Raw genomic sequence first — 13,728 nt, forward strand, 5'->3', positions numbered from 1 at the left:
GTGGCTCTTAAGCCGATGGCTTCCTCATTGCTGACTGTCTGGGACTCACACAGAGCCCGAGACAATCTGTTTCTGACTCCCGACCATTTTGGTATTAACCACGACTGTTTAGAGTGGTCTTGACCAGTGTATACAGTGACTGTGAGCTACTAATACCAAGACCCTTCTTACTCCCTCCACTGTGGAAGAGGGGCGTGGCCTCTCCCTAGACTCTACTTCTAAGTTTCCTTATAATTCTCCGGTTCTGGGCCATGGTCTGTTTCCCTTGGAGGTCCTAGCTGTTGACTGATAATTTCCTCAGATAAATGGTCTCCCACAGCTAAGGCTGGCTTCAAACTTGCTAAACAGCTGAAGCTCCTGATCTTCCCTTCTCTATTTAGATGTTAGGGTTGCTAACAGGCCTGAAATTATGGAAGGTTTTTAAAGGAATGTTCTCTTTGGTCCTTGAAGTACATTTTCCTCTGGCTGACTTAGAATGATATGACATCATTTTATTGATTACAAGATTATGGTGGTCATATGATTACAAGAGATTCAATCCATGCATCCGAAACCAGGGCTTGTGGCTAAGAAATAATGCTGAGGGCTGGGAGAGATGACTCAGCGATTGAAAGCCCTCGCTGCTCTTGCAGAGGATCCAGGTTCAGTTCTGAATACCCACTTGACTGCTCCCAATTCTCTGTAACTCCTGTTCCGGGGGACTCTATGACCTGCTCTGGCCCCTTCAGACAGCAGGCGTGCATGGGGTGCACATGCGTGTATGCAAGCAAGCACTCAGACATGTCGAATGAAAATACATCTTTTTTTTTTTAAAAAAAAAAAATGAAGTCATCCCCAGGGAATGTATTGAGCATTCTCAAGGAAACTGGGAGGATGTGGACGAACGTTTGACAGATCTGGGGGATTCAGCAGTTGGAGCATTGATGGTGTGTGCCTTGGGGCTTTCCCCATAAAACTGTTCTGCTCAGTTATTCAGTGGTCACCCAAGGAGCCCTTCTTACCTAGGAGTCAGCACGTGGAGATCCAACCCCCCTTTCAGCTGAAGTTTACTGAGAAGAACGGGCAAGCCTCAGGGCTACTTCAGCTCTAAACTTTCCTTTTTCTCTAAAATGGATGTAGTACTTTAGCAGAAGGTGAGGTCATTAGGATTGGGAGATAGGGCCTTTCAGTGCGGTGTCCACACAAGAGAATTCCTAGGTAAAGAAAGGCGTCGTGCAGTAACTTGTTAACCCTTTACCTTTCTAATTAAGAAGAAAAGAATCATGCTGTCTACCGCTGCCATTGCCTGCATTAACAGCAGGGTTCCATTTCTCCTTTTCCTTTAGAAAGTCATTGCTTATGTGTGAGCATTACATGTTTTATGTATCTTCAAATGCGTGTAGAAACAGCAGCGTCTCATTCTATGTGATCTAATACCACACCCCTGGGAGATTTTAGAGCCAAAAAATACAGTCATGTGTATGTTTTACGGACGAGAGTAACCTCTTGAATAACAGCCTGGTTATTTCTTTCCATAAAATTGCCTTATTTTTTTTCACTTTGTGTTTGAGGGAAAAATATTTGTCAGAGGAGGAAAATGTGCCATGATCTATTTCTGAATAGTTTTTTCTTCAGACATTTTAAAATACACTGCCGGGGAAATACATTTTTTTTTCTTTCAGTGTCCCCAACTTCCCATCTGTTCAGTGTCTACTGAGGACCCTCTGGTATCAATGTGCCGTTGTTTGCCCTGTTTAAAAATAGCTTTGATAGCATGAGATTGTCATCATGTGTTCAGTCAGAGCCTGCTTTGTGCCAGGCCTGTCTTGTCAGCTGGCACTTTTGGTGTGGTTGGGTTACATTTGGTTGATTCCTGGAATCAGGTTCACAAGGTGCGGCTCAGCAAGTAGGTGTACGTAAGGGGCGCTGTCTCCTGAGTAAATAGTAAATGCCAACAATCAGAGGACTAATTTATGAAGCATTTTACATGCTCCGCTCTCTAGCATATTTTGGTTTCCATGCTATAGCTTGCAGTTTATTCCACCATTTTCCTCTCAGTCTAGTTAGTTGCCTTGGGAATACCCATTCTAAGAGATGGGTTTCTATCTCTAGAAGTGTGCTTTAAACTATTTGCCAGGCTCCTGAAGTCCCCATCCCAACCCCCTCATTGTCTCACTCTTTCTCTGCACGGCATCACGAAACTGTACAGTAACAAATCAGTAGTTAGTGGGAACTTGGGGGTCCTGGTACCTTGCTGACCTATCTAACAGCCCCCACCAAAAATTGAACTTCTGCCGTGCTGTGATGGAACTCCGACGATGACCACCCTCCTACGATGTCCTTACATAGGCTCCAAATGTTTACACGTTTATTTTCCAATCTAATCATCCATTTAAACTATTTACTATGGAATGGTTTTTTAGAAGATTTTATTTTATTTATTCTATATAAGTGCACTATAGCTGTCTTCAGACACACCAGAAGAGGGCATCAGATCTCATTACAGGTGGTCGTGAGCCATCATGTGGTTGCTGGGATTTGAACTCAGGACCTCTGGGAGAGCAGTCGGTGCTCTAACCACTGAGCCATCTCTCCAGTCCTGGAGTATTATAAACTGTGAAATATTTTTACGTCTTTCGGTGGGTAAAGAGGTTTCTGTGTGTTTGTAAGAGAGAAGGGGGTAGAGATGATGAACCCAGCCTCCATCCTCCTTTGTGTCTACCTTTTGTTTGTTTCCTGGGGTATTTTAAAACAACTCTAAGGTACGTTATCTCATTCCTAAATACATCTCAGTGTGTATCTAATATTGAACCTAGCATTTTGATTTTTTGTTACAACTGCTCTTTTATACTAGTTGTTCAAATATGATTTTTTTATACATATTGTATGTGATTTTTTGTGTCCCTCAAGCTGGTTTTAATCTGATCAGTCCAGGATCCTTAGTCAGGTGGGTAAAGAGTACATTGTACAACTCACCTGAAGAGAACCAGTGGTGCTGCCCATGGCTATGTCAGAGACATGCTTAAATTGAGGGGTGTGTGCGGTGTGTGTGAGGTGTCTGACAGTTATGCATTTTTATTAATGGTAATATCACAAGTTAATACTCGCCTTCTACCAAAACCATGACTCTACTTTAGATTCATTTATCTAAAAAGAATAAAGACAATTCCTTCAGTGAAATGGTCACTCTTTGTCCTTTGGTGCTATGTTGAAACTTTTGATTTTGGAGCCTGAAAAGAACATCTGTCTACCCTGAGCGGTGTTCCCTGAGTCCTGTTGGCAACCGCAGGAGGAGTCTGCCAACAGGCCATGTCTCCAAGGAGACTGATTTTTCCATTGAAGTGGGGCGTATACTCGAGAAAATGCCGTTGGTAAAGACAGGCAAGCTGTTGAGAGAGGTATTTCAGAACTGTTGTCTCACAGGGTTTGTGTCCGTCTTTTTCTCCATAGGAAGAAATCTTTCCTGTTTTCTGCGCTGTACGCTGCCTTTATATTTGGTGGTCGGCATCTGATGAACAAGCGGGCCAAGTTTGAACTGCGGAAGCCGCTCGTGCTCTGGTCACTGACTCTTGCGGTCTTCAGGTAGGTTGCTTTCATTCCCTCAGGACACTCGGGTCTGCCAAGAGGAAGCCACCCTTGCATCTGATCGGTTTTTGTTTGTTTTTGTTTTTTTTTTTTTTTAATTCACTGTGACCATAAAGACACATGCAGAGAAATGGCTTTGTTCTGGTCACAGTGACTCTGGTGTGCTCCGTCTTCTTTTGGGTGAAGTCTTGGGCGGTTTCTTTTGCTATCGAAGTTGCCATTCAGTAATTCCAGTTGCCTAAATACGAATATAAAATCCCAAAAGACACAAGTAAGTTGTGAAGTCCATTGGAGATCAGGACTCGGGGTCATGAGTGAGCTGTTACGAGTACTTAATCTAAAGATGGCACTGGGTGTGCGCGTATAGACATCACTACACCAGAGAGCGTCATCGCTCTGCATCCCCCAAAGCCCCGCCCACTCTCATCCCCCATGCTCCCCTGCGCTCGCATGGCTTACAAGTTTCTCCAGTGTGCCTGGCAGAACCCAACACAGACGCTGTGATGCCTAGCCTCTCCAAGGACTTCTGTCAACCCGCAGGCAGACACATTCCTTTGTTTTTTTAATATTTGATGATGTCAGCCATCGCAGTCTGATTAGCACACAGCTGGAATCCAGGCCGGTGCCAGAATTCACCAACTGAGCTATCAAAGTCACTTGTCCTGTTCCGTGATTTGCTTTTCAAAGCCATCAAAGTTTGTGACTCAGTTGAGGAGAAGGGCCAGTGGGGGTAGGATGGGGGGGATGGGGGATCCAAGACAAAGCACGTCTCTGTCACCTTTTACAACTGTCTTTATGTTTTTTGGAATGATAGGATAACTTTTCTAGCACTAAGTAAGGAAAGATGGATGGTACCATTAAAAGCCTCATTAGTCACCTAAAGCTCGTTAGAGTCACTCGGGAAGAGGATTTTCCCATGGAGCTCCAGCAGTCGCACATTCCGCGATGCTGGCTGTCCACGTGGGAACCCCAACTGCTTATCACTGTGGGGTCCATTTTTTATTTCGCTGGATTTGGGGAGGCCTGGGATTTGAAGAGCCTGCGCTTGGGTCTTTTGCTGAAGACTTCCAGTTCTTTTCCTGTCAGGTTGTGAGTCTCTAAGAAACCACAAGAGTAGCATTTCCATTTGTGTTTCTCTGTATTTTGTTACTTCCCTATAACCAAGCACGTTTTACTTACAGAATTTTGAAATTGGACCAGGGGGAGGGATGTCCTCTATATTCTAAGAGGATTTTTTGAAAAATTGTTTGGTTTTTTTTTTTTTCCAGTATTCTCCCAAATCCTTTCCCTTTGCTGTTCTGTGACACATAAACAGATTAAAGTACAGTGATGATCCATGCACCCAGCACCCTGCTTAACACATACTCAGCTTTCGGTGGGTTTCCTTTCTTCTCTATACCTAACTCTCCTCCTATCCCCAAATTTGGAAATAATACGGGCCAAAGCAATTCTGTGAGAGCTAAAAGAGCAGGGCTATTTCCTCGCCTAAATTAACATCTTTGTTAAATCTTCGAATTTTTCTATTTGACTTACAGCTTCCTTTTTATAGTTTGTTTATAAAAACCTGGACCAAAATGAGGTCTGCGTGTTTTCATTAACCCTCCAGATTTCCCTGCCTTCTCTTCCCCTCCCTCCCCCTCTAACGCACCCTATGAGGAAATACTTTGCTCTGTATAATTCATCCCATAGAGTTGTCCCTGGCCTGCACTTTGCCTGACTTGACTCCCTTGAACCCTGCGTGTCATAAGTTGGCTTACTATATTCATGTTTAATATTTGACCACATTTTCTATAAGAATGTTACCTTTACAAGTGTCTTAGTTAGGGTTTCCACTGCTGTGAAGATATACCATGGCCATGGCAACTCTTATAAAGGAAAACATTTAATTGGAGCTGGCTTACAGCTGGGGAGGTAGCTGAGAGTCCTGCAGACAGACCAGCAGGCAGCAGGAAGAGAGGCCCTGGGCCTGGCTTAGGCATCTGAAACCTCAAAGCCCCCGTCCAGTGGTACACCTCCAACAATGCACACCTTCCCATCAAGGACACACCTGAATTGTGCCACTGTTTATGGACCCCTGGGGGCCATTTTTAATCAAACCAGTAATCTAAAGTGAATTCATCTCCCCCCCCCCCTTTTTTTTTTTTTTTTGGTTCTTTTTTTCGGAGCTGGGGACCGAACCCAGGGCCTTGCGCTTCCTAGGCAAGCGCTCTACCACTGAGCTAAATCCCCAACCCCGAATTCATCTTTCCCGTAACCTGAAGTATGTAATATGGTTGGAATAACAAAGTAAGCTGTAGAGTTGTGTTTAAAAATAAATATTGCTCAATAATGTACATTCAAAGTTTATTCATTAACAATAACATCTGTATATCATTGATTTAAATATTTATAAAAGTGTGTGAAGAGGAACTAGAAAATGATGCCGTGAGGACATATTTTGGAGACATGTTTTAATTATTAAATACCTACTATTTACCGGGGTTTTAAAAAAAGCCAAATTTCAGTAATGAGAGCCTGGTTTCAGTGGACATAGTGTTTGCAAAATTTAAACTTTCTTCCTTTGTTCTTATTCAGAACAAAGCAGATATACTATACTTGTCCTTTTTTGAAGGTTGAATGTAGAAAAGTTTCCTTCGTTGAATCAGATTTTTGTCAGTCCATTCCTGGAGCATCGAACAGTCAAGGTGAGGGAGAAGAACACAGGAGCCGTGTTACCTGACACACATGGGGTGTGTCAGATGTTAAGTCACAGACTGATGCCTAACATCTGTGCAAACAGAGATGAAGTATCTGGGTGATATAAACAGCAGATGATAAGTATAAATGCCCAACACAGCCTAGCCAAAGAACCCACTGCCATTGATACATTAACCCCTCTGCTTAGTCAGCACCCCCACTTCTGGATATCTGCCTGCAGGAAGACATCTGCTAACGTTTTCATAACTAAACACACCAACGTCTTGTCTGAAGAGTAACTTGCTTTTTCCCCCCCCTCAGAGCCCACGTAGGTGTTAAATGTTCCTTTTCTAAAATGAGTAAAGGAGATTAAGGAAGGTGACTTACTAACAACCGTTTTACATTTCTTTCTAAAAGGGGATACGACCGATGGAATCTAGAAACAAAAGAGTTGTTGAGTGTTTCCAAGGAAGTAGTTATTAGATTAATTAAGTAAATTTGTAGTTTGGTCTTGTGGTAGGATATGTTCGTGGTTTCCCAGCTGTTATAGGAGGGGTTTACTGAAGAGAACACAGGAGGACTTCTGCTCTGCCGTCCGCACACAGGCTCCGGCCTGGTCACAAGCACCTCTGTGAACAGGTTGCTGTCTTGTGATGAGCGCTGACCCTCAGGTTGTTCTCCTGCTGTAGACTTGGATACGCACAAACCCCCACACAGCAGGGTTGTTTCTTCACAGAGAACAGCTTCTGGCTATAGGCTCTCCGTGTTTTGCAGGTAGATGACAGGTTCACAGCCTTTGCTGACCTATCACCAGGAGCACTGTCCAGTCGTCACAGCAGCTCTGCTTTTGTAATTATATGGTAGCTTTTGAAAATTTAATTTCTAGTTTTAGAAGTAGTCTTTGTTCATGAAAACAAACAAAAAATAATCAGGAAAAAGAAAAGCACATATACCGTCTTAAATCTCATTACGCACAGATATCTACTCTTAATGATGAATGTTCTTCCAGGAATCTTTTGTCACGACTTAAACTTTTCAGTTTGGGCAAAGACACGAGTTCTGTACTGATATGAGGCAGCACACCTTGCAAGGTGCTCTGTATCTCTCGCCGAATCATGAACAGCACCTTGGGGCATCCCAACTGGGCGGAAGTAGCCTGCCTTTTCTAAAGGAGATTACATGAACTTACAACTGTATCATTCAGTAGTGATTGTTTTGAATTAAGGATTAAGCTAAAGATTATGATGCTTATAAATTTCGCGTGTTACCTCAGTAATCTCTCAAGGCTCTTGTTTGCTACAATTTTGCATGGGATGGTGTATATTGTGTGTGTGTGTGTGTGTGTGTGTGTGTGTGTGTGTGTGTGTGTGTGTGTGTGTGTGTTTGTATGTGGGGGTGGGTGTGAGTATGTGGGGGTGGGGGTGTGCATGTGTGGGGGATGGGGCGGTGGGGGCGTGTGTGTACGTGGTGGGGGGTGTAGGTCAAGAACTTGAATTTCTTCAGAAGCCCCTCACACCAAAGGAATGAATTTTTCTGAAACTGCCGGATTCTGTAATCTGAAATGTTCCGGGTGACACTGACGACAGCCATTCTTAGTCTGAAGCAACCACAGTTATCTGTTGATTAGCAGAGGAAAACATTAAAGGGAACAGCATGGGTGGTTGCTAGATATTCCTACTGAGGAGATTTCTCTTAGAAACAAAGAAGTAGCTGCAGTTCTGAGGAATGAGCCTTCCTTCTTCCAGGAGCCCACACGTCTTCAAGGTATGGATGTGAGTGGAAGACCATGGCGGAATGGTGGGATCCTTGCTGTATAGAAACATTGCTTGCACACCCAGTGGGTCTCTTGTTACATCACTGAAATTTCTCCTTCTGAAATCTCCCATATGAGACATACTTGCAGACCACCAGCGAGCCTGTTCTTTCGTGCTTTCAAGCTCTTTCTTGAAAGCTTTCGACCTGTCTCTCTCTACATTCCCAATACTCCGTGCGTGACTGTTTGGGCTGATACTGTGGTATGGGTAGGTACCTGGGTCCCCTTGCCTTGGCTATGACCTCAGAAGCAGGAGGTTTTTCCCTTGCTGCTAGCAATTGGTTTTGCCAGCACTACCAGGGGATGGATTTGCTTAGCTAATAGCAATCTCGTTGCCTACCATTTGGAGCAGAAAATTCACAAGGGAAAAATGGATGCAGGCTGTCCGACCACTTCTTATTCTCACTGAAAACTAAATTGTACCTCCTTGAAGCTGTAGTACCCAGACAACCCCCACTGAATTCATTGCTATTCTCCTAATAGAATTCCTAATGGTCTGAAGGCATTAGGAACCATAAGATATTAAGAGTTATCTTACTTATAAGGGTCGGTGTCTGGGTTCTCTGAAGGCATTTAACTTCATGTTAATCCCAATGCTTCAGAACAGGAGAGATGAGCTAAGAGGACCCATCTAAAGTGTCAGAGCTTTCCCAGGCTCGAGGTGTTGTTTCTGAGAGCAAACTCATTTTCATCACAAGATTAAAGGAATTGCACACGAGTGTCCTCTAATGTGACGTGTGTATGTCTGTGTGTCTGTGTTCTTTTGGCAGCACAGCCCCTTTAGTCGATAGTTCCAGATTATGCAAAGTCAAGGAAAAAGCATAATCTCATAGCTCAGTATCTCAGCTTAAATGCCTCTGTCTGCTTCCTGACCTCTGCCTGACCTATGACTATTTCACTGGACTTCCTTCCACCTGCCCTGGTAAGATGTTTACTGTTGTCCCTTTCACGTTCAAATACTAAGGTAGGGCTACAAACTGAATGAGATCTAAAGTCAGCTCTCAATCAGGGATGCTAGCTTGCTTCAGGGTCTCCAGAGGAACCCCCTCCTCTGGTCCTGCCTACAAGAGTGATGTCACCCCTTTCTTCTGCATCTCCAGCTGCTTCCCCAGAAAGACATGACATGTGCAGTAACACCTGGCTTCCATGTGTAACTGAGGGCACAACACATCTGGCAGTTAAGTATGTGGCATCCTTATGGGTCGAGTGTGGACATCAGGGGCACAGATTACATCACACAGAATTAAGGGGGAGCTTTGTGTGATGTCACCTTCGAGACTGTAATCTTAATGTGGACCAACAGTAACAGATTGACTAGGAAAAAGGTGTGCCATGGTCATGGCCTTGAATTACAAGAAAGACTTTCACTGGTGGTGGCCAAGGTGCACTTGGGAGGCAGAGGCAGGTGATATCTGAGTTCAAGGCCAAGATGGTCTACAGGGCTAGTTACAGGACAGCCTAGGCTACACAGAGAAACCCTGTCTCAAAAACAAAACAAACAAACAAACAAACAAAAAAGACAGACTCTTCCTGTAATACATATAACTCAGCGTCCTGATTCTTTAAAGAGTGGCTTTCTCTGACAGTGGTCTGTGTGCTCAGAAGTTCTCATTAACCAGGGATCAACCAATTAGCATTATGGTCTTAATTCTCCGCTCACGTCACCCATAAGTTAAAGTAGAAACTTTAGAAGTTTGACAGGGCTGGAGAGATGGCTGAGTGGTCAAGTGCACTTAACTGCTCTTCCAGAGGTCCTGAGTTCAACTCCCAGCAATCACATGGTGGCTCACAACCATCTGCAATGGGATCTGATGCCCTCTTCTGGTGTGTCTGAAGATAGTGACAGTGTGCTCATACATTAAATCAATCAATAAATAAATCTAAAAAAAAAAAAAAAAGAAGTTTGACGTTAGCCTGCATTTCTGAAACTCTCTCTAGAAATCCATTCCAGGCTTATAGACTGCATCTAGGTGGGCGATGTGGCTGCCTTCACATACTCTGTTTTCATGGGTGTTCAAAGGGAACACTGAACCTGTTTTCACTGTTGATCCTCCTCCAAGCATTTTATCCTAAGCTGAGTTTATAAAATAACTCCTGGAAAGAAGGGGAAGTGAATAGCAGAATAAAAAAAAGATTAGCGTGGGTCTCTTCACAAGGAAAACGGAACTGGCAAAAAAAGTTCTAGCTAACAAATTGTGGGGCGTCTATGCCAGACATCCCCCAGGCTCTCTAGGCGGTTGTTGTGGTCAGCTTTTTGATAGAATTACTCTACATTTCCTTTTGACTCCCATGAAGTACACAGCTGCTGCACCCTAATGAGAGCCCCGTGGTCTGTTGCCTTGGATTAGGACATTCTATACACAGCTCCACTAGTCCCTTTGATGGGAAATGCCACAGGAGGCTGGAGGTTTTCAGACTGATGATGGTTGGGATCATCTTAGTTGCCCTGTGCTCTAGTTCTGGTTTTCTTAATATGATATGTTCTATAAACCCTTAAGTAGATTTATGTTTAATAATCAATACGTGTATCACTTTTGCTCCAAAGGGCAGGGAACTGATAAAAGGAGAGACTATCTATTTGAGTCTAATTACTGAGCATAGAAGAAGAAATCTTTAGGGGCTAGAGAAATGAGATGTAGTTAAGAGATCCAGGGGTCTGATGCCCTCTGGCTTCTGTGGGCACTGTATATATGTAGCCGTGCCCACGGCATTCACATAAGTTCACATATATAAATAAAAATAATAAATCATTTAAAATTAAGCTTTAAAAATGTGTCTTCTAACAAAACAAAGTCACCAGAATTCTTTCTGTTTACAAGTATTTTGTAGTGGGAACCACATCTTAAGAAAAAGACTACTTTTCAAAGATTATTTTTTCCTTCATCCCACCCACCAAAAGCTGCAAATTATCATTTCTTTATGCAAACCCATAGCTCTGAGTCCAGTGTAGTGGTGTGCACTTGCCGATAGCACCAGGAAGGAAAATAGAGAGTTCTGGGCCACCTTGGGCAACACAGGAGGACCCTGTCTCAAAAAAAAAATCATGAAATCACACAAAAATGTAGATGTGGTTAAGGAACTGTGCGAGCACAGTGACAGGTGCACGCTAAGAAATCCGTTCAGACATTATTTTGCAGAACGAGGAGTGTTGCGAGCAGCTGGCCTGGGAATGTTCCAGGAGAGTCCTCTGTTGTTTCCTGTTTTGGATCAAGTCCAAAAGTGAAAATAATTGCTTTTGCACTGGTAAATTGTCCAGCTGTTTGGGTGACTCTGATCTCTTACTGGAGGGGCCGGAGAAGACATGGACCTGAGTGGAGGCGCACACGGGGTGAGCGTGTGGTTGTGAAGCCGCATTGCAGCACTGACAGCTCAGAGCCCACTCCACCCTTCTGTAGAACGTACGCTCGCTCATACGCTCGAGGAAAGGCCGAGCCAGCCGCTGCACTGAGGCAGCGCGGGAGCTGAGGGAGGAAGGCATCCTCCATATTTAATGGGAAATGTTTGCTGTTCCAAAACTTGTTTTAGCCTAATTTAAAACGAACAGCTCTCCTCTGTTCCAAACAGAGAAATTACAGGCCCTCCTGGAACTTTCTAACAATGAATTTATGTATGTCAGGTTTTTCAGCCACGCCATCCTGCAACCAACCTCCAAAGAATATACTGACTAGGCTTGCAACCTCTAGCTATGCCAGGCAAGGTCTTCCGATACGTCAGAAGAGTCAAGGGTTTCTGAACTGCTGTAACTCAAGATTGATTTTTCCATAGGAATGAAGGCAAAACTGGGATTGTCAGAACAAATAGATCTCCGTGAAACTTCATGTTTCGAAACATAATTCCAAACACAGCAAATATATGTTAACAGTAATTTTCTATCCTAAGGTGTTTTGTTTTGTTTTGTTTTTTTAATTTGAAAGTGTGACTCTGATGGTTGTTTTAGCATTACCACTTAATAGTGACATGGGTAGCGTTACCGAGGTTCACCAGTTGTCATTGTCCAACTGGACTGAGTAGTAGTGCAGTGCCAGGGCTAGGGAGGCAGAGGCAGGAGGATTGCAAGTTTGAGGACTGCCGGTGGGGGGTGGGGGGAGCAATCAGGTTGTCGGTGTGTGTGTTGGGGGGAAGGCAACAGATCAGGTTGTCAGTGTGGCTCCGTGTACTAGAGCACTTGGGCCACCGGGCCACCGTAGGCCCAGGATTCATCCCATAAGTCACACTGGCGGCTTACCGCTTTCCTGATCAACATAATTGCCAAGGTGACAATGAACAACTGGGAGAAACTTCAAACGCTGCTTCTTTGTGGCACGATTACAGCTCAGCTTTGGGATTTTTTTCTTGAATATAGCTTACGTGTAGGAGTACACGTTTCATCAAATTGTATGCATGAGCCTATACAGATTATTGTATATAGGAGTATTTTCAGGATGTTGTGATTTGTGTGACATGTACACACCCAACACGGTCTGACCTGAGAGGGCTGTTTGCTCGGTTCCACATTCTTTACATAATTGGAGGGCCAGAGTTTTGAAGAGGGCTAAACCGTGAGAGACTAAGGAGATCCTGCCAGAGAGGACCATGGGCTGGGCGTGTGGCCTGCTGGCAGAGTGCTACAGAAAGGAACTAAGTCAGAAAGGCTATAGACAGGGTTTCTCAAACCCTGATTTGGGGGCCATTTACATAACAGCATCTGAATGTTAATTAAAAGCTGTGTTTTCTGGGTTCTCCCTTCAAGCCTGTCACCTTGGAACCCCTGGTGACCAAGCCTAAACATCTGCATTTATTGTCACCGTGACAGTTTATTCTGTCACGAGTCCATGTCATTTGAGGGGCTAACATCTGGGCTCCACATCCTTAACATCTCCTTTCGGCTTCCAGGTCAAGACATGAAGCCCAGTGTGGCCTGCTGTGCTCCAGCACAGTCTGACTGGACCTCTGGCCCACTTGGCATGCTCGTCTGTGTTCCTAAGCCTCCTGTTTGTAGTCTGACCTCTCTACAGCCATTCTGCCTCCCCTCTGTGGACTATTAAGTACACACCTTCTCCTGAGATAACAGCACTTTTCTGGTCGACTCTCACTTCAGGGAGTGGTTCTTTTCAGCCAGCTTCCTGGTTGGCCTAATGCCATCTTGGCAGTACCAGTAGAGACAGGCAAGCCTAGAGCAAGGCTCATCTCTCTAGTGGCTCCCTGAGAGGGACACCATCCCCGAATCCCTGCTTCATCTCAGTTTACATTTTCTTTCAGTTTGTCTTGCCTCCCACTCAGTATGCTCTGGAAAGCCTTATTTTTATTTATTTTTTTTTCCTTTTCTTTTTTTCGGAGCTGGGGACCGAACCCAGGGCCTTGCGGTTGCTAGGCAAGTGCTCTACCACTGAGCTAAATCCCCAACCCCTTTATTTATTTTTAAATGCTCTTGGTCAACTTGTAAAGCATTCCTTGTAAGTTAATTAATCAGTAGGAAATAAGTTAATAATTAAATTAGTTCCTCTTTATCGTAAGACACTTATTGCTTAGGCCGGTGACCTTTAGTCTTTCCTTCCTTGCTGACACCCACGACAGTGTTTCAGAGAGCTGCTAAAAAGGCATCACAAATTTGTCTTTCTTTCATGTCTCGTTACCATTTACAGCTCCCAGCGTCCTTAGGAATGAGAGAGCTAACCCTTTCTAAATGTTCTCTTCAG

At 44.0% G+C, this 13,728-nt stretch overlaps 1 protein-coding gene across 1 annotated transcript in view; it reads left to right on the forward strand.

Moving 5' to 3' along the window:
* Positions 1–13,728, forward strand: part of Elovl6 (ELOVL fatty acid elongase 6) — a 107,384-nt gene that overhangs the window by 73,165 nt on the left and 20,491 nt on the right. Inside the window, 1 exon segment of the mRNA NM_134383.3 lies at positions 3,430–3,561. Within this exon segment, the coding sequence (NP_599210.1) occupies positions 3,430–3,561 (132 nt within the window).

The sequence above is a fragment of the Rattus norvegicus genome, chromosome 2, assembly GCF_021556685.1.
Source record: "Rattus norvegicus strain SHRSP/BbbUtx chromosome 2, alternate assembly SHRSP_T2T, whole genome shotgun sequence".
NCBI lineage: Eukaryota > Metazoa > Chordata > Mammalia > Rodentia > Muridae > Rattus > Rattus norvegicus.